Genomic DNA, 21395 nt, shown 5'->3' with positions numbered 1-21395 from the left:
CCAGCTGGGGGTGTGCATGTGAGCACAGGCAGCCTGCTCCCAGTTTCTCCTGCTTTATGCTGCAAACAAATCACACCAGACTTCTTCATGCATGGTGGACCCTGTCTCAAGTTACCTGGACACTTGTGGCCAGCCACATGTAACCTGGTGGTTCCTGTCTGTCAGCAAGAACGCAAATGAGCACTGAGCTTCAGTAACGCATGAAAAACTCATTAGCATTGACTTCTCACCTCACTTTAGGTCCTATTTTACCACAAATTCCTTCCCAGGAGTACTTCCAGAGGGGCTAAGCCAGTGTGGTCTTTCTTGAAAGTCAGGACAACTGCACATGTAGGTGATCACTAAATTGATTATGTTGAGATGAGCAGCATTTGCATCAACTCTTTTACTGCATTAGACTGTTTAACCTGGACTGTCTCAGCAAAATGAGATTATAACAGAGATGCAACATATACAAGAGCTCTGCCAGGGCTGGTTTTCACCACAGGGATGGTGTGATGAGCAGTCGAGATGTCGGTCTCTGCTCAGCTCAGTGGAGGTGGAAGGAAATATCTACAAGCAGCCCAGAGGGAGGCAAGAACTCTGCTGTACAAGGCAGGAGTGAGCAGTGATGTGATCAGCCAGAGATGTACAGGAACAGTCAATCACTGCTGTGTTCAAGTGTCAAAGCTACTGGAGGAGCTGAAGGGCAGAGAGCAAGGAAAGGGAGGGGAAGGGGGAATCCTGAGTTGTTCAGCTCACCAGGCCAATGCCCAGAGCAGTATGGCCCTGCAGAAGCAGGAAAGCCAGACAAGACATGAGCCAGGCTAAAACCCAGGCTGGGCTCTGCACCTGCCTGTGCCAGCCAAACAACATGTGCAGGTAATTGTGCCCAAAGCAGCAGAGCTTTGCAGAAACTGAGAGTTGAGTGGCAATGATAAAAGTTCAGTTTTCTCTATTCCCTTCTGTTTGATGATGGCAAAGTGCTTTATAAATGCTAATAAAAAAAGTGTCTGAGGATTCTTGCTTTTTTTTTGCTCAATGGATGGTGGTGGAGCAGAAACAGATGTCGTGACTTGCCAGAGACCATGCAAGGAGCAGCCTCTGAGTTGGGAGCTGACCATAGAGCTCCTACTCCACGTGTGGTGAGCTGGTGAGGGGTCCAGGGGGATCAACAGAGAACAGGACATTCCCAGAGGCAGGAAAAGCTTGCAGAACATCTTGGCCAGTAATGAGGCTGCTCATTTAAGAGTGCTGCATTTCAGATGAGACAGGTGAAGGACACAAAATTTAAGATGTTCAAAGCTAATCTGAGAAATTTCAAACCAGCTTCCATTAAAATTAATGGAAACATTAATGCAAAGTACACTCAGATCCTCAAACAGGTTCTTTCCAAGCAAGATCCTTCCATTAACTTGAAAGGAAGTTGTGCCCAAATCCTCCTACATCACTGGGAACGTTTGAGACAGGCAAAGTCAGGTTGCAAATCCATTAGGCTCCAGACTGAGTAATGCACGGCCAATTGAAAGAGGTGAAAGTGCTAAGCTTTAAGAGGAACCCCAGTCAGGGTGACCTTGAGTGAGGAGCTGAGCACACAAAACATGCATGTGACTTGGAGTTCCTTTTTTCAATGGAGAAGAAGTAGGGAGGTGTGGAGAGAGTGTGGAATCCACTGCCAGACTGATGTAGCTGCTCTGAAATGGGGGACAAAAGCATTGAAAAATCAGCAGGACCAAGAAAAACGCACAGCAGTAGCTGGAAAAATAGAACTGGGACCTTAGTTGCTCAGGAGAGGGTAAGAAGAGATAGTTCCACTCTTACCCTCTAATTTGTGAGGACATAATTTCAATAAGGTCCATGGAATGCCCAAATCAGCAGAGTATATGGAGAGAGGAGTGGTGTCAGTGCAAAACTCGTCTTTTACATTAACACAGAGCAATGTGTCAGGGATTTAAGACTAGGAAGATTATTTCACCAGCTGATGCCCTGTGCCTGGAGGCCTTCAGGTAGCTACTACTCCGGTAAAAAAGACTTGCAGGGTCTAAAACACATTCCAGAAGTGCATTTGTCCTTGAAAGAGAACTCCCTGTTCTTCCCTCAGCCCAGTTTCCCAGTTAATCTCTTTTGCCTTTCAAATGTGTGCTTTATTTCTAATCTGAACGCTTCAGCTTTCAGCCAGTAGCTCTTTATGAGAGAGCAATCCCAGGTGGCTGCCAGTTACTCCAGCTCACACTGCCGATGCCCTGGGGAACCGGGGTACTTAGTGCTGCACAGACCACAGAGGTCCTGCCTGTGGCAGACCGAAACCCTCGCTCCCTCCAGGCAGACAGCACAGGTCCAACAGCAGGATGTCGAGCAGGAATGGCAGGTTTATCCCCCAGCAGAGCATCCCTCATCATGGCCAGCTCCAAGTACTCAGGATTCCCTTCATCACCTTTGGTCTTACCCTATAATCAGTCCCTGCAAGCAACTCCCCATCCTTAGTTTGTACCCCAAGCATCTCCTGACAAAGCAAAAGAAGGAGGCACATCCTCTCACCCACTGTCCCATAATTTCCTGCTTGTGACACCCCAGGGTGGCCAGCAAAATCTGCTCCTGGCAGAGTAGTCACTCTGCACTATGCCTACACATTCAATGACACAGAGACTAGGCCAAAACAAGGAGTCCTTTTCCCTAATTGTTAAGATAAAGATATGCCTAGAAATGTTGCTGGGAGAGGCATAGCTAGGGGGTCTGGTGATTTTTCTAGCCAGATCCCAGCTCAGGAGAGGGCCTTCCTTGACACAAAATCAATTCAGCCACTTGGGTTCAGGATGAAACTGTGAGGTGCTTCTTGTGGAGGGACGATTATTCATTCTTTCTCACGTCAGATCTGTCCTCTCCCATGTTCGTAAGGGCTAATCACAGACTCATCTAATTCAGGGCTGCTAAGAAACCCATATCCACAGGTTAGCAATTCTAGTCCAGATATAGCTCACTGCCTTGAGCATTAGTCAGACACATATGGGCCAGGGAAATGGTGCCGAAATGCTTCTGAGGGCTTCCAAACATATTGTTAAACAAATGGATATGTAAACAGATCTCCAGGATGACACATGGAGACGGCATCTCTGACTTAATTACAACTGCAGCTGGTTTTCTCACCTACCTGACTGCCACCAAATACCCAGACACCGCACAGTGACACAAGGAGGTTTTACAGCTCCTTCCCAAGCAAACCCGGAAACAAGTAAGATGACAAACTCCTTTGATTCAGTCTAGGGAGTGAAGAGAGGTCCCACACTCATTGAGACTTAAGAGCCCAGTCCTGCCTCCTGTGGGTGGGAGCACACACTAACTGCTCTGTTGAGGATTTAAAGAGAGCTGCTGGTCACTGTGGGATACTGTGTAAGTCACTAAAGAAAGCTTCAAACATTTGTTAGGAAGGGATGAGGTTATGTCCAAATCCCATCTGCCTGCTCAAGGAGAAGCTGGGTTTCCTTGATCATCTTTTCTATTTGCATCCCCCTCATTGCACTGACACCCCAAGGATCTGGCAGTTACTATCTCTCCAGCTCTGATGGACTGGAAACTTCTTATTAAGCAGCAGTGTGGCAGGAGGAGACAGATCTGTGTCAAGAAAAGCAGGTATGTAGTACCTGGGCAAAGCCTTTTGCAATAGTCCTTCTACCCGAGCTAGGGGCCCCTCTGGAAAGAAAGAACAACTCTCTGCTCCTCGAAGTCTCAAGTGACAAAGGCTGTTTTGCAGCTTATGTCCCGACAGCCTTTGGAGGTGCGAGACAGAAAACCAAGCTCAGGCAGGAAGGATTACATATCTTTCGAAGTTTTAAAGGTCAACCTCCAGACTTATTCTCCTGGACAATTTACCCTTCACTGAACCAATGCCAAAACCAGGAGGACTGGTTTATCTACATGTACAGTGACAGAATAATTCACCAGCCTTGTTGGCCACCTCCAACGCTTACCCTTTGCCAGGTGAAGGGTGCACTTGTGTAAAGTTTAGTGTCAACAGTGAAACAAAAAACAACACATGGCATCAAAAGAAAAATCCCAATGTGCTATCGTCTCTTTCTTTTTTTCCTGGTAATTGCATTAATTTTATTTTGTTCTGAAATCTAAAGAAAGCATTTCACAAGTTTCAGGTGAATAACTGCTGCAAGAAAGCATCTGTCCAAGCCTGTGATGTCAAGGGACATGTACATGGATCTCCCCCATGAAATTCCAGTCTACCAGACAAGATAAACAGGAGAAGATCATGCCACTTTCAGAGATTTTCCCTGGCCTTGTAGGTTGGAGTGGGGCAGAGCATGATCACTAACTGGGAAATCAGATGCCATCAGGGGAGTTCCTTTATACCAACAGAAGCAGTGCTGCTTCGCTGGGATGTGTACCATGAAACAACCATGTAATAAGACAAGTCAGGCACCCAGGGACTGTGTGAGCTGTGCAGCAGCTCCTTGTGCAAACAGCCCACTCTGCAAGCCTCAGTTTCTCAAAAGGAACAAAACACCTTACAAATCACCTAGGTAAACCCGCCAGCTCATTGCAGAACAACCACGTCCATGCTAAAGTCCAACACATGAGCTGTACACCTGGTAAGTATCTCTGAAAACAAATCAACAGCTGTGTCAGCTGCTTAAAATATTTTCTTCCTAACACTACCAGTTAACAGCTCTTCTAGCAAAAAAGAATAAACTCCAAACAATTCTGCTTTGCTCTTTTTCAGAAAAACAAACCCTCCCAAAACTCCACCCAAACTCTGTTTACACCAAAACTGCTGCAGTCCTGAATGGGAGCAATAAATGGAGTGAGCTAATGTGTTAGTGACAAATAACCAGTTCAAACAATTCCAGCATAATTATAGGTTGGCTCTCTTGATGTAACATTGGGTACATCACCACAGATATTACATTCACCTTATGAAAAGATTGCACAGAGAAGCTCACTTGGTAACCCAAACAGCATTATGTATCATGAGCCTGTCAGCATCAGGAGTGCATGCACCCTGGCATTTGAAGTCCTGGTGTTTTAAGTGATAATCCAATGTACCAGACATCATTGATCTCTATATAAAAGGGGGCACCACTTTTCCTTTCAACTGGAGCTGTTTTTCACTTCTCATTCTGAAGAGTTGTGTGGTGCTGCCCGCAAGTGGCTACACTGCACAGCAGCTCGATCTGCAGCACTCTGGGTCCCCAGAGAGAAAGTGATCAATACTCCAACGCTGCTTTTGTAAGAGGTCTCTAAGTGCTTCCATGCAAGATGCTGCTCCTCTGGGTTTCAAAATTACTCTGAAGAGAACATGAAAGCCCCCATTGCAAATTCACAATCCTGACACAAACTGCAGCTGCAGCACAGAATTAAAATTAAATTCATTGGTGAGCTGCAAGCTGGTCTATCAGCAAAGGTGGAATCTGGGATGTGGGAAGACAAAAACAGACCAAAAGCTGGACACTGAGGGAGCAGGAAAACCAGGGAGCTGGACACTGAGGGAGAAGTACTAACTGGGGACAAGAAAGTGTCATGCTTGACAGGGATTAATCCTACCCTGGTGGGTCTGGGATGGAAGAGACCCTGAGCACCATCTGCGAAAGGTGGCAGTAATTAGAGAGAGACTTGGGAGGGAAGACAAAGGCATATGAAGAGTCAGGCTTCCTATGGATAGGTGGGCAGAGCCTAGGAGGTCTCCAGAGAAGCATCTGGATAGTGATGGTGAGTGCAGAGAACAGACTACATTTTCTGTTTCTTGGATACAGCCAAAAGACACTGGACTTCTTGCAATTAATTTCTTCTGGGGGATCTTGAATTGGCTTTGGTTCTTCCTGCACACAAGCTGGAAGAAGTCTTTCATGATGATCCTTTATGGATCTCATCCTTCTTGCTGCCCACAGGGGCAGGACCAGTCATGTCAGGCAGGCTGGCTTCAGAGTGGGCAGCTGGTGCTTCCTCCGCACAGCCCATATCACATTCCTGGAGCAGGGACTTGGTGAGTGCGTGTTTTAAGACAGGATTCATGAGCCATGGTGGATGTGAATGAACTTGATGGTCTTTTACTGCCAGGCTAGGTTTTGTAACCGGATTCTGTGCAAGATCAGAGAAACCCAGCCTGTGTCAAGCAGCAGTGAAAGAAAGCCAGTCCCACTGTCAACACCTGACATGTGCTGTGTCAACACCTGACAGGACATCTGTCCCCTCCTTGATGTCACTGCTCTAGGACCATCTGAAGGTTGACAGTATGCTCCTGTTCCAAGTGTCACCCAGCACCTGTCACAGTCTGTGTCACAGCACAGTGCTCCCCTCACAGGACAGCGTCCCACAGAGCCCAGAGCACCGGCCTGGGGCTCTGTCCATTACACTGACTGATGTCCATTAGGGAGAATTTAAACAACATGGCTTAAAAATGAGAAAGCACACTGCTTATTTCTCTCAGGTCAAGCCACTTCCTCTGGGGCCAGGAAGGGCTGGCAGGCTGGGAAGGCAGCCCAGGGGATGAAAATGCCTAGGTCTGAGCAGGAGGAAGAGGAGAAGTGATGTCCCCTGTGGTCTCACCCCTGTGACTGCAGGGACAGTGACAGCCCCCTTCCTCCATACAGCTCCAGGATGCCACTGGGACTATCAAGTGCACTGGATACCTATCTATTAGAGCAAGGGTTGGAAGAGCAGGGCAAGCAGCTGGCTGCTCAGCCATCTTCTGCTCCCCATCCAAAACTTCCAAGATTTCCAAGGTTCTGTTAAGCCCAGTCCACCTGAAGTGTTTGGCACACAGGGTGCAAGGGTGGAGCAGGCGAGTGCTGTGCCAGTGAATGCTCCTGCAGACAGGCAGGCAACTGAAAGCTGACAGGACCAGCAACGTTTCCTTGGAAGGTTTTTATCATCTTAAAGGGAACAAATTCCAATTGATTGCCCTTGTACGAGCCTGCATAGTACTTGCACTTCCAGCCTAAGCAATAGAAATATTAATTGCTCCGGTAATTACAGTTTCAGCAATGCTGCAGTCCTTTGTTCTCCACGTGAGAGACCAATATCCGCTGTTCTCCGGTGGCCCCGTCTGGCTGCAGCTTGGAACAGCATTTGCCACTTGCAGGGGAAGGGACATTCCTTTAGTCACCAGGGTGACACCAAGCCTTGGCATGCACAGCCTGGCATGTGCAGATCTCTGGGGCATTGAGTGCACTCCCCAGGTCAGACGGGTTTCTGCCAACCAGAATCACCTTAGTTTCCTCCTGTTAATGGTGCTGCTCAAGAGCTTCACACACCTGCATGCCTGCTGTAAGTCTTTCCCTGGAGCAGGTCCCAGGTCTGATGCTTTGCTGAGGACACTGGGCTCTGGGGTGCACATTTCCAGTCCTTCCCACGCATAAACTTGCAGTGTTTCACCAGTATTTCTTCTCTGGGCTATAAATGGTTTCAAAATACAATGTAGACACCAAGGTTATGTTGCTTTAGATTCTGGCTACATCTTTAGGAGGTAGAAGAATTCTTACCCCCTGAGTCCTTATGGGTACTGTCAAAGCCTGACTACACTTGGGAGAACACAAGCCCTGCAACTCCTGGAAAATGACTATAAGGAAAAACTATGGTGACAAATGCCATGTTACTGCACGGACATCAGGTTAACCCTGTGACAGGCACAGTGCTTGAGAAGAACAGTGTCTGCTTGGCTGAGCAGGAGCCACGTCTGGTGCTCCCCAACACCAGAATTTAAATTTCTTGTTGCTAACAAAGCTGCAGCACACATGAGCTCCTCCAAAATCATCCAGGGTACAACCAGAACCAGGCACATGTTTAGCTCAAGGGCATTTTACCTGCAAGAATGCGTCAGCCCTAGCACAGACCTTCACGCTTCAGTTCACCAGCCAAGCACTGGAAGTGCTGGGCTACACACACGGGGTTCAGGGGGATAAGCATGTGTGCAAACCTAACAAGGCTCTCCCTGGGAAATGGGATCCTAGTCTCCCCAGGTTGGTCAAGCAAGCTATGAAATACAATGTACAGGAGCCTGAATGGAGGTGTAATTGCAGTTTGGATCTGTCAGACACACACGAAGTCTGGATTTACTTGCAATTCCACTCATCCTGCCCACAAAGGATTTTTTCAAGCCATGATCCTGGCTGGCATGGGCCAGGGTGGCTCAGCTCCCATGCTTGCCAGAAATGCAAGACACAGACATACATCTTCTCAATCAACAGCTGTTAACATAACACAGCTACTTTGTCACACACTGGGCCTCTCACAGCTAACAGCAAAGTTTCCAAGAGGAATTGCTACTGGCCTTAGCACTTAAACAAAATAGCTCTACTCATGTCCCTGGAGTTTCCTCAAACAATGGCAGAAAACACCCACTGGAGCCCGAGGAGAGGAGGGTCTGTGGCAGAAAAACCACAGCTGCTGATTTTTGAGATATACACCACACAATTAGAAACACTGGTCTATAAACATCCTTAACAAAGCCCAGCGGGTCTGGGGGGTTTCTTTTCCTCGCTGTCCATTGTGTGCCACTGCCTTTAAAACTCTCAAAAACAAATGCTCTTCCCTTGTTGATTTTATGCTTTGGCACTGAGCTGCACGTTGCCCTGTGAGCTTGGTGGTGCTGGAGGTACCAACTCTGCTCATACAAGGCTCTGGGGCTGGAATACTTGGGATGGGACCATGTATCATGTGCTAATCACCCACCCTCAGGCAGGAAGGGGTCTGCCACAAATGATCTCTCTTCTTGTTTAAATATTAAGATTTCACAGCTAAGACACTGCTCTGTGCATTTGCAGATGTCCCTCTTCCTTGCTGGGACTGCTCTTGCTGGCATTTCTGAGCAGATCTAATTACAGACTGTTCTGTTCATTGACAATTTCATATACTCTCATTTTTTAGGTTAACTTGAATAACTGGCAAGAGGCAGAACTACATGGGTGGAGTAACAGGCCATGGATTTATGACATGCTGGTATTCAGGGCAAACACAGAAATATCCTGAACTCTGCTGCTGCTGTCAATTTGATAATGAGAATGTGATTTGAAATAAAAACATTTTGGGTGCCAATTCACTACAGCAGCTAGTAAAAATAGGCAGAATACCTAGAAAAAGAGGACTCTGTGCTCCAAACACATCCAAAGCTTGAATATCATATAGTATCTTACAAAAACAGAGCACGTGGCTTCACTGGGGCTAGGGTACCACAAAGGCCACTCAGTGAACCCGTGTATGAGCTTTAGCAGAGTGAATGGGCTGCTGTGTGGGTCTAGCTAAGCACAGGTGAGGGCTCTGCTTTCAGGTACTCTGCAGCCTTTGGCTGCTTTTCCCCAGGCCATGCTCCCAGAGTCACTTAAGCACCAACAGTGCAGAGTGTGAGTTGCAAACACCCCTGGGCATAGCCTGTCCTAGAGCAGGCCTTTTACACAAATAAAAGCAGCTTTTAAAAGCTAGAGGGGAAAAAAAAAAAGGGGGCTGCAGGGCCTTGTGCATTTTAAATAATCTGGCCTTTACATAAGCAGTTCCCAGTTTCAGGTCAAGCCTGAAGCCTTCTTTAATCTACTTTTAAGTTGTACAAGCAGTTGTGATCCTTTTCTCAGAAGGCAGGGCAGTCTCCTTTCACTGCACCTTCCCTTGTTTGCTGTGTGTAATCTTCCACAGGACTTACTTGTTGCTGTCCCGGTACTGATAGATATAACAGCCCTGAGGCATCCCACTCTCCTGGTCCAAGGTAAACGAGAGCTTCATCTGCACAGAGGAGAAGGGGTGTGGGACAATGAAAAGAGAGAGAGAGAGAGAGAGAGAGAGAAAAAAAAAAAAGCAACATTTTAGGGTCTCAGTCATTACAGCAACTTCAAGCAAGGCTTGTGGGAGAGAGCTTAACTCACCAAGGCTGACACGCAAACACCATGGCCTGGAACATACTGTGGGGTTCCAAACCTCAGGGAAAAGTCACATGCATTGCAGAAACCTCTTGCTTTTTCCACCCTTTGTTACTATAAAGTGTTCGTGGTTCCTCTGAAATGCACGGGTCGTAACAGCTCACCCCTCCAAACCCACCCACACACACCACCCTTCACCAAAGCGATTGCGGTTCCCCTCAGACACTAAAGAAATGAGTTTCTCCATCGGCAGCTGGAGTTCCCACGAGTCTTTCTCTGAAAACTTTCCCGGCTCCATCTCGTTCCTCCAGTGCATTAGAACAGAGGAGAAACCACAGAGGGAAAGGTGACAGATTTTTCCTTCTGTGCAGAGTTATTAAAGAGCTGTTAGAAGGGTTTGCAGTTTGGATCCGCCTCCGGCAGCAGGCTACGATGGGACCTGGAAGCTGCTTTCGTTGCAGCTCCAAGAAGGCATTCAGCAAAGGTTTTTGGATTTCAAATATGGCTTGTTTTATTAAGGGGGAAAAATTAATCCTCTTTCAACAAGCAACAGAATGGTTCTGTGGGGAGACTTTTTTGCTGAAAATGTCTTCAGTGATTTTATACACTGAACTGCCTAGAAAACAGCACAGACCTGAATTCTGCAACAGCCCTGCACATCCAAGCAGCTCCTCATTACCCTGGGGAAGGCTGCTGGCCCCCAGGTCAGTGTCCTACCAGCTCTCACAGCCATGAGGTACAGCCCCTGGGCTCAGCTAAAGAACTGCAGACCCTGACCAGGAGCCAGCAGGGAGGGTATAAGGGGCAGCATCCTTTAGAGGAGGTAGCTGTCAGTTTTCATGCATATTTTCAGGGTCACAGAGATTACTATCAGCAGGGCTCTGCTGGATTGTGCAGTACTCTTGAAATGGTCTGGGAAGATCATGACAAGGGCTAAAAGTCAAAGGAGGTTTGTTATGATGAGCCCGACCTTTTCAAGCAAGGAGAGGAGGAGAGAGCAGTGTTGAGCCACTGCATTTGATCACAGACTCCTCTCCTCTGGGCTCCAATGCTAACTCAAATTAATGGCTTACTCAGGAATGAATGCAGAATTAAAACATCTTTCTCCTGCAGGCTGTAAAGAAACCTTGTCTGCTGAATCACTAGATGATGCACTGATTCTCCCTTCCCTAAAGAGGAGCAAAGTCATACGCTGTGCACTTACTGACCAAATAAAACTGCATGCCATGAAATCACTGAAAAATTCACCACCTTGAATACAGAGTTAAGAACCAGGTACCAGGCTGAGGCCGAATTCAGCTGAGCTCCCTTGACTTCTATGACCCTACCAGTGTAAACCATTCTGAAACACAAGCTCCTGCAACACCACAGAACAGGAGTGTCCATGTTACACATATCACACTTCATACCACTGTCAAGACAGTGACCTCTTAACACTCTCCACAGCTCCCCTTCTTGCAAGCCCTGACCTTGCACCAGCTTAGCAGATCACTCAGATCCACTTTGGAGAGCAGTGTCCATGGCAGGACTACAGGGCTGGCTGGGGATGCTTCTTCTGGCCAAGATCCATGAAGCCTGGATCCAGCCTCTCCAGGTGCTATGATGGCACATGGCAGCCACCACATGGGAGCAGGAGGTCAGCAAGAAACAAAGGAACCTCCCCAAGGGAGCCAAGCAATCACCCTGCCAGCCATATGTGCTCTGTAAGCAGAGTCCTTCCACATGAGCTGCCCTGGTCTGGGGAACTGAAGGAGGAACTGCTTAAAAACATCTTTTTCTGGGCCAGGTTTTCCAAAGCTTTCCTGCTAGAATATCAGGAAGCACCTCTGAGGCCAAAGGGACAGAAACTATCGCAGACACAGATCCATCAGATCCTTTTCTTTGTGGAAAAGGCACTGTACCACAGAATCAGTGGAGGTAAAGCACAAAAGAAAGTGCAAAATTTGGCAAAACTGTGGCTTTGGCAACTTTCAACAATAATTTTGATCAGAACAAACTCAGGAATGCCTGAACCTCTTGTTTGCAGCTCTCAGCTAAGTGGGCTTTAGGGCTGTAGTAACTGAGCATCTCTGGTTATAGCTCACCTGGGCTCTGGGTGCCCAGCACAGCTCAAGAGTAGAAAGGAAAATAGCCTTGTTTTGACAGGATGCCAGTGAAAGCCTTGGGGCAATCAGGTATGGGAAGGTGTCCTTTCCACTATCTGGGGCAATGAGGTCCCATGGAACCTGCCTATCCCCAAAAGGAATGATTACAGTTCCCAAAGAGAACAGGTTTTCATCTTTCTGTTATTTTAATCCTTCTTTGTCTGCTCATGGTATTCCAGACAAATAAAACACACCCTGCTTGGCAGGCTCAGCCATCTCTGCATCACCTACCAGTGCTAGCAAGGCCTAGATGATGGAGACTATACATGGCTTGACCATCTGAGTCAACACTGTCAGGCAAGAGGATGTTGCCATCACCCACTGTGACAGAGGACCATGCTAAGAGAAAGGTCAGGGTCAGGCTGTCACACAGAGAGATGTGTAACTAAAGTCTGTCCCAGCAACCAAAGCTCAAAGCAGCTGTGCTGTCACTGATTCACAACCCATGCTCTTCTGTCGATCTGCCCTGCTGATGGACTGCATGGTCAGCCAGGAGGGCGAAGAGGGGACCTGTGCTTGTCACCAGGAGTCCTTACAGACCCCAAACGAACAGTCAAGCTCTGACTGTGCAGCCACCAGCAACTGTCCAGCTGCCTTTGCTCCTTTGGTAGCATCTGGCCTCTGTAGCACAAAGCTCTCAGACAAAACTCATCTCAGGTGGAAAGAGAGCAGGTAAGGCAGCTAGGGAAGGACTAGCTGTGAAGGAGAACACTGGGAATGCAGACTGTAAGCTTCCTACTAAGCTTATCAAGGTTGTCCACACCCACTCAACACCTTCCAGTTGGGTCCTCTCTGGCACTGAAGCCTCAGGAGGGCTCCACTGACCAGCCTCTCACTTCTGCACTGCCCTGCTCACTGCAAAGGCACTCATGCTTCCCAGCACCTCAGTGCTTTGGAACGTCGGTCAGTACAGATTTTTTCTCTCATGCTAAAGCTAATCTATGAAGTGCCTGCTGTCACAGACTTCCAAAAACAGAATCCAAGTGTCCTTTCCCAGCTCTCTGCAGCCCTACAGCACTGTTTCTCTCTGGTCCTATCTTCTCCAGCAGATGCCCTTTCCTTCTGCATTCATTCACTACACACAAAACCTCTGGCTACTTCGGAACCGCAGAAGACTGCAGGGCAAGGCTGGGACAGATGTCAGGAGCTGATCAACCACTTCATCATTCTTCTATCTGACTTCTGCTGCAGCAATGTCACGAGACATCCAGAACCTCCTGCATACACAAAGCCCTACAAAACTAGCAGCCTTTTGCAATCACCCCTCTGGCACAGCTTTAACTCTTAACCAATTTGGCAATATTGCTAAAACACCACACTGCTGCTTTGAAGCTCCTTTCTGTGTGTGTCAGTGTTCCTTGTCAGAAGGAGCTCGCTGTAAAGCCAGTGAACTAGCTAATACCACAGCACAGGGAAAGGCATTGCTCCCAAAAATGCTCCACTTTATACTTGCAGGGGCAATGGGGGACTGAAGTTTCTTAGAGAAATGCAAGTGCAGGGTGACCTCCATCACAAATGAGGTTCACCAAGGGATCTTCACCATTAAATATATGAAGTCATTTAATCTTACAAGACTCTGCTGGGCTTCCCTGGGAGAGGAGGGGGAGAGGAAATTTCCCAGTGCTGAACTGCGGTGTGATTTGGCTTGCACTGCCCCCATCGGTTGTGTAGCCCTGGAGCTGACATGGTAATAAAGATCCCTTTCCACTTCAGTGGCTCTGCACATAAAGAAGCGTCCGGCATGGTGTGTGCATGAAGTCAATGGGAACGGGAGCTGGAACGCAGCCATGCTGAGAACAGAGTGCTGCCTACCAGGAGAGCCCCATCAATAATTGAAACATCAGAGACACAGGGAAGAGTGTGAATAAGAGCTGTCAAAAGGAGTAATCTGGATCTCTTTGGATACGGTGATGGATAGGCTCACTCATCACCAGACACAACTGCAATACACTGAAAGAGAAGAGGAGCAGAGCACTGAAATTCCAAGGGGTTGGGGCAGGTTGTTTGATGGGCAGGATGCTGTTGACTCCACGGATGGGAGTATCTCATTTAAGGCACCAAGCAGGTGTGAGCACACTATCCTGTGACTGGTAAATGGAGCAAGAGAATGTACTCACAGCACACAGAAGCCTTCACAGATCCTTGGTGAGGTTTGGTGGCATGTACTGCAAGCTCAAGGTGAAGATAATGCCACCTCCTTGAGGAAAGCCACCTCAAGGAAAGTCATCTCCTGGGCCCACAGTACTGAGGGCTGTGTGAACATAACACTTGTTTGTACAATTACTCCACTATTTGGATTAGTAGCATACTCCCACTCTCTATTCCTACATCCTTAAATCCAGCAGAGGATGCAGCTGGCTGACAGCAGGATGCTCCTTATTCCCCCATCTGCCAGACACTGACATGCTTCATCTGCACCCAAAGCTCCCACCCCACCCTCAGCAGAGGTGAGCAGACACTAAACCAGTGCACAGATATGAGACACCAGTGAAGCAGAAGCAGCAGCTGCCCCTCAGTGCACTGGCAGCTCTGTGCCCCATGCCCTGCTCAGGCAGACAGGCCTTGGTGGGTGTGCCGGGGAAGCTCCCTACATCTTGAGGCTTCTTCCACCAGGGCTAAAAAGAGGTTTTCAGAAAGAGTGAACAGTAATTCACATTGTTATGGATCTCCAGACTTGCCTGGGTTTCAGTACAGCCAGTAGCCATCCTCATTTTAAAGAATGTTTTAGACCTACAGCAGTTAAGGGCTCGGTCATGTGATAAAGCCTGGTAGCTCCAACATAGAAAGAGCATGAGTGGCACTCTTCTGGCTGCTGAAACGCTGCCAGTCCCTATATTGACCTGACTGGGCAAATTCTGCATGTCCCTTAAGTAAATAGCTTGGCTTGGATCCTCTGTTCCCAGCCTTGGCTCTGAGCATCAAACCTTTGACATGAGATGAAAAGTTTTCTTTACACATGCACTGTGTCAGAGAGGTATTATCGGTTCAGCCGAGGAACCAGGTCACAGATTTGAGCTGTCCCAGTTGTAGGGCGATGTAAGGGCAGCCTCGGTTGGAGCTGGTCAAGGTAATTCCACTGATGTGGGGGGTATTCAAGCAGAAAGAGTTCACCCAGGGCAAGGAGGCAAGGCAGAATGCGAGCTTCTGAGACAAAAACCAGGGAACTGGATCTAAAGATCACACTGAAAACAGTCTCCTGAAAGGCAGGGCTTCTTTTTACTCTGGGCACTTAATCAGTTTTAACCCCATTTGCGTGGAAGTCCAAAAAGACTGGTATCTGCTCCAGTGGACAAAATGGAATAAAGGCTCCCCTCTCCAGCAAGCTCTAGAAAGCTTTTTAAGAATAAACTTAGTCATCAAGCAGGTTTTTATGCCCCGCCCAAACTTCGGTTTTGACCCGAAAAAGAAATAGTCCTGAAGTCCTGACACTCACTTTTAAAACCACAAAAAACGAGCCATGCTCCAGTAACGTAATCACAGAGTTTTCTGGCACCTCATCCCTTAAAAATACATCCATCTGCTTCCACGCAGGCCATCAAACTCAATCTTGTTCACAATGGATTTCCCAATTCCTGCGTGCTGGAAGCTCTGCAGCGGTGCTGGCTGTGCCGGCTGGATGAGCCCTTACAGCAGCACAGGCTGCAAACCTCACAGCTGCGTTTTCACTTAAAGGAGCTGCTCTGGAGACCAAAGCACTTCTTCCATGAGCTTTTCTATTTGTGCTGCAGCTCAAAATTGCTGGAGAAAGACCCTGAGTAGTGGATGAAGAACATGTGGTAAGGACAGGATGGGGGTAATAAAGGACAAACCAAAAGTCCTACAGTGGAAAAAAGAGGAAAGACAAGGAAACTTGCTACCAGCTCAACAAGTTACCTCTCACACTGGGTTTTGGCTTTGTAGACAGCAAATGTTTGGCCAATCACAGCACCTGATTATGGGACTGCTGTTGCTACTGGTTGGAAGTCATGAATTGGTCTGAAAGTGGTACATCACACCTACTGCCTCCTCTGTGAGGCTCCTTCTCCCCATCCCTAAGAGCACAATTACCAGGGGAAGGTTTAAATTCTCTAGGAGGTTCCTGGATCTGTCCCTGCTGCCCCATGCCCTCAGTACATTAGCCAGCAAACTGCCTCCTGTAACAGGCTACAAGATCCATGCATGTGGCTAAGGACAATGTCAAATCAAACCCCAATCCAGCCTAGGACTAGGAGCTGAAACACATTTGGGGTATTACTCTGGTCTGAATCCCTCTGCTTACTTTAATTATAAAATCTCATCATTTACTTAACTGCTGCCTGCATTATACAGCTGCATAAAACGTGGGAAAAGCCAGTGAATTCCTGACATGGCAGATGGAAGAGAAAAGATAGCTCTTCCCTCTTAAATTAATCTGGAAACCCAAAGGTTCCCAGCCTGGGAAAGCCACAATAAGCTATTACTGAATTAGCCCACAGGCTGCAACAGCTCCTGCTCTCCAAACATCAGCCCTGGGATGCAGTGAGGGGGTCTCCCTGTTACAGAAGTGTAGTCACCAGCACATATTCCCTGGAACATAAGAGGGCTGTCCTATTGATGGCTAGTGGCCCCAAAACCTCTGCTGTGGGTATTCAGCCAGCAGAACAAAGCCAGGAAGAACTGTGGCTGGAACCTTTGCACAGACAGGCAGATGCTGTCACCAAAATGACAAGCTGGAATCACACCCTTGGCTTTTATGTGACAGCTGCAAGTCAAAGTTGAAGAGTCTCTCTAGAAAGATAGGGCACAAGACAACTTTCACCACTTGGCAAAAATATAAACTGCAAATGAGTTTATTTTTAATCATTCACGCTTGCATCAGAGGTTTCAGACGCAATCCACAAAGAAATGGATCCAGATTTATTTAGAAAGAAGAGCTGAATTCTTCCGTTCATTTTATAAACTGGATGAGCTCATTCTCTACATGCAGGATTAGGAAACCACAAAACTAAAATACAGATTATACAATTGTGAAGAGTTTAAATTTGTGGATTAACAATATCTTCTTCAGAAGCTAACAAATTGTGACACTGCACTGCATGCCCTAGACCACTAGGGAACTGTCAATGAAGTTAAAAGTATTTTCTACACATACACCAACTTGGAAATAGAAGCAAAACATCCCTAGGAAATGCCATATTAAAAAAAATGTGACATTAACAAGACACATGCCAAGTTTCACTGCTTGGCTGTTTCATTTTCTGTTACTCAGAGCTTGTCTCCCAGCCTCTCCTTAAAGCATTTCCAGCTCTGTTGTGTCTCCCAGTCCCATCCACATTTTAAAATACAGTTTCACTGATTTCACTTTGTGCAAAGCTCAAAACTCACAAGCTGGGCTTTGCCAGCCTCCATTGAGACAAGAGATTTTGGGCTGCAGAAAATTCTTGCATTCTGAAAGCTGATGATGTCTACAGGCTTAGCAGGAAACAGTTAATGGGAGCAATTTCATCCTGCCCAGCCCCAATGGTCTCTTCTTTACTTGAGAGATATGGAAATTCACTTGGGAAAGCAGGAGTTTGAGAGAGGATCAAGACCCTAGTAAGAAGGTAGATTGCAATCAAGAATTTTAAACAACCCCAGAGACTCCTGGGGAGGTAAGACTGCCCCTTCTCAAACAATTAAGAGTTGATGGCAAGTGAAATTTTTCTGTCCATGAAGAAGTTGATGGCTGGAGGGCAGCACTCAGATCTTATGTACTTACCAGAGGGTTAAAATTGCCTAGGAGAGATCAGAGCCCAACAGCCAGAGGCCAGGAAACAGCACAGGGCGCTGTAGCTGGCGTGAACATGAAGAGGCAATGCCTGGATCTGCTGCATGAGAAGAGAGGTGGGAAATGGAGCTGCTGACACTACAGTTCCAAAGCCCACAGGCACCTGCAGTTGGTGCAAAGCCTAGAGAAGGAGAGAATGACACCAGCAGCACCCACTGATACCCAGGAATGACCCAGATCCTGGGCCTCAGAATCTCTGGTTCATCCACCAGGGGCTGGCAGAGCAGCAAATAAGTCCACTGCTCTGAAAATCCTGGAGCAAACAGACCAACCAAATGAGTTAAAGCAACCACATGAAAAAAAAAGGAAATATTCCTCACCATTAACAAGGAGAGGAACTTTGGGGGTTCAGCTGACATAAAATTTCCCCTAAGCTGACCAGTGCCAGCAGCCAAAGAAAGAGCATTTCTGTGCAGCCATGGCACCTGTGGCTCATTGGTCAGTCACAGCCAGGACCTGAGGGGTCTGTGGGACCAACACCAGCTTTGTCATAGGTTGGGTGGTGTGGAAGTCCATGTGTATGCCATCGTGATCTGACAGAGAAAAACAAAGCCTGATCAGAAAGAGATCTCTAAGGCATTTTCTGGCCCAAAATGGTATGTGAGAGCTTGAAAGAAAAGCAGGAGATGTGTTCCACATTTGCTTTAGATGAAAAGTAACACAACCAAGTAGAAACCCTCTCTAAACTCACTGCTTGGTATGCTGTTATTAGATAACAGGTTATTATCCCAAATAATAACCAAGTAATAACCTGCTATTATTTCAGACTCTTGACAGCTGTACCTGAAAACAGGTCTTAACTTACTGACCCCAGGTTTAAGCAGCCTGAAGTTTAACTTCATGCTTGGCCCTGCTGATTTGCAAGAGCCCATGGCCAGTAGAGAACCCCGTTGCAGAAGTCAGCAGCTCCCAAAGAGAGGTCAGATCCAGCCCCTGATGGATGCACAGCTCTGCTAAGGCACACAGCACCACAAGGGAAACACAGTGGTGCCCCACAGGCAGTGTCTTTAATGGAAAACAGATCAAGAACACCAGCAACAATGGATGAAAAGTGAGGGGAAAAACAGCTCTTCCCAAAGCACTGTATGGTCTCTGAGAGCTGCCCCAGCCTCACACCAGCAAGAGAGCAGATGGCAGTGGTTACCTGGAGGAGGATGTGACACTGTGCTGTCTTCAAATGGCTCAAGTCACAAGGAAAGGCAAGGTAAGAGCTGTGGGTGCAGATGTGTCTGGGTATGTGGCAGGAGGAAGAAAGGTTTGGTGTCTTTTACTGAACCTGACTACAACACAGCTTTCCCCCAACCCAATAGCCCTGGAGGATGCTGCTACATGTTTTACAAATCAGTCTATTTTGTGTCCTTCCTATGATATTTTGTGCCTTCCCATAATGTGCCCAGTCTTCGTCATTGCTATTGGGAGGATGCAAGGAGGGCAGATCAAACACAGCAAATCCTATTTTCTTAAGTTTGTTAATGCAAACTGCTTCCCCTGCTAAGCTACTAATGGAGCTGTGAGAATCCAGGAGCACAGATTAATTCAGTGCCCAGGTACTGCCTCATGCCTGGAGGGATTTCCATAGAGTCTCACTGGAAGACAGATGAAAGCTTGTAATACCCTCCATACAAGAGATAAACCCATTAAAACATGAACAGCCCCTGTGCTGACACAGTAAGAGCTCTACCAGGTAACAAGAGCAATCACAACAATATTTCTAAGTTTAGTTATATCTGAAACCCATTAAACTGGGACTGTGAAGAGCAGAATACCCTGATTACACCACGCTGATCTCAGTTTGTCAGACACACTGTTCTCTCCCATCCCTTGGGGTGCTGCTGTAAAATACCTGCCAGTCCTGAAGTCCAGATCTAGTGCTGCTGACTCAAGCTTTGCTCAGTCTCTGGGGACAACCTGGACTTTCCTGCAGTATGTTACAACCTGCCAGGGCTGCAGGCAGCTGTGACGTGTCCTTGGTCAAACCTTTTCCAGCTGACACTGTTACAACATGGGGATGGGAGGACATCTGCCATACACACTCAGAGCACTCAGCTGCAGAGCATCTTCTCCTGAGGCTGCATGCCACAGAACACCGCTCCACGTCCCACCATGGCAGTGCTGGCACCCTCCTCCCTGGGCACAGGTCGGCTGTGTGCCATGACTTCCTTTCCCCGACTTCATTAAAATCCCTTGGCATGTCTAAGCACAGTTGCTCAGTGCATGAGTAGGAGATCCAAAGCTTTCCAAAGACATCTCTTTCCATTCCCATGGACAGCAAGAGCTGCTGCTGTTAGCACAACTGCCGGCCTCCCCTGGGAAGAGTCTGGTTGTGGTGCGGCTGAATTCTTCTGGCAGAAACCTACTCCCGCCCACATTTTCCTAGAGGCTCCAGGCTCCTCTGTCACAGGAAAAGAAGGAAGCAGGAATGGACAGTGGCCAGGAGACTTGTCCCAGCAAGCCCAGAACCTCTGGCAGCAGGACAGGCACCCTGCCCTCCAGCTAAACCATGGCCAGCTGTCCTCTGGCTCCAACACAGCTGTGCTTCAGCGGAGAAGCAATTTCTGTATGTAGGCACTTCAGAAAGGGCTCTGGTAAGGTTCACACTGAGAAGGTGTAAATTCTATAGCATTTTGTAGGGCCAAATTGATGTCAGAGCCCATGATGCTGCTGTGGATCCCTGTTGGCGCGTGGGGGAATCTTCTTCCAGTGTTAATGCACAGCAGGATGTTACAACCCTCTGTTCCACGCTGTGACTAAACATATGTAAGGGGCTCAACATGGTTTATGTTCAGTAGCTGTGGTTTCCAAGCAGTATTGCATTTCTTTAAAATGAAGATACATAATATTTTAAAACTATTTTTAAAACCAGCCACAAATCTGCAACCTTTTACGTCATCCCTCCTTCCTTCCATCAGACCTAAAACATAGCACACAGTCAGAGAAGGTCAGCAAGCTCATGTGTGAGAACTTGGCTGCAGGGATCTCATGTGTGCTTGTGTACACCCACACACAGAGGGAAACTCAAAGCTGTAATTCAAATACAATCTATGTTTAAGGTTTCGAAGACACCCAGAATGTATTCCACTGTTTAGAAGTGTGGGTACCAGCATGCTGCAGCAGAGCAGGACAATCTAAGAGCTGAACCACAGCATGAGGTTGTTTATTTAACAATCTGCCTCAGCAAGTGTAAGATTTCCTGCCCCTGGGAGTTCAGCATACAAGCAAACTGATTGTGTATCCCCCTAAAATCTCATCACAGCCTGCTCTTGCCAGGACTGCTCCCATCCACACCCGAATCAAGTCACAACACAACTGAATCTCAAATTCCCATTTTTAATATACCCCTCCAAAAGGCAGCATCAGCTGGAGCAGGCAAATCTTACCAAAATTTTTAGAAATTATCTTTATAAGACATTCTGCAAAGGCCTGCTCCCTAGAAATGCCTGTCTTCTGTGGAGCACAGCAGCTCTTGCAGAGCTCTCTGAGTTTTTGCAGTAGTCTTGCATAAATCAGGCTTTGCATTTTCCCAGCTTGATGGACTTGGGTCTTTGCTGGGTTAATTTTGTCCAGTCAGCCCTGGAACAGGAGCTGTCCATACCAAAGCAGTAAGTTTTAAAGGCAGAAACCAACACCATATTTTACAGA

General features: G+C 47.4%; 1 protein-coding gene across 4 annotated transcripts in view; it reads right to left on the bottom strand.

Moving 5' to 3' along the window:
• Positions 1 to 21395, bottom strand: part of DIS3L2 (DIS3 like 3'-5' exoribonuclease 2) — a 176975-nt gene that overhangs the window by 27665 nt on the left and 127915 nt on the right. For all 4 annotated transcript variants that reach the window (XM_086843961.1, XM_086843962.1, XM_086843964.1 and 1 more), the window contains exon 15: positions 9614 to 9693. In XM_086843961.1, the coding sequence (XP_086700087.1) occupies positions 9614 to 9693 (80 nt within the window). The remainder of the gene's footprint in view (positions 1 to 9613; positions 9694 to 21395) is intronic.

This window comes from Cyanistes caeruleus, chromosome 10 (assembly GCF_971803275.1).
Source record: "Cyanistes caeruleus chromosome 10, bCyaCae1.hap1.1, whole genome shotgun sequence".
Taxonomy (NCBI): Eukaryota; Metazoa; Chordata; class Aves; order Passeriformes; family Paridae; genus Cyanistes; species Cyanistes caeruleus.
The sequence above is the reverse complement of the archived record's forward strand: the minus strand, read 5'-3'. Positions and strand labels throughout refer to the sequence as shown.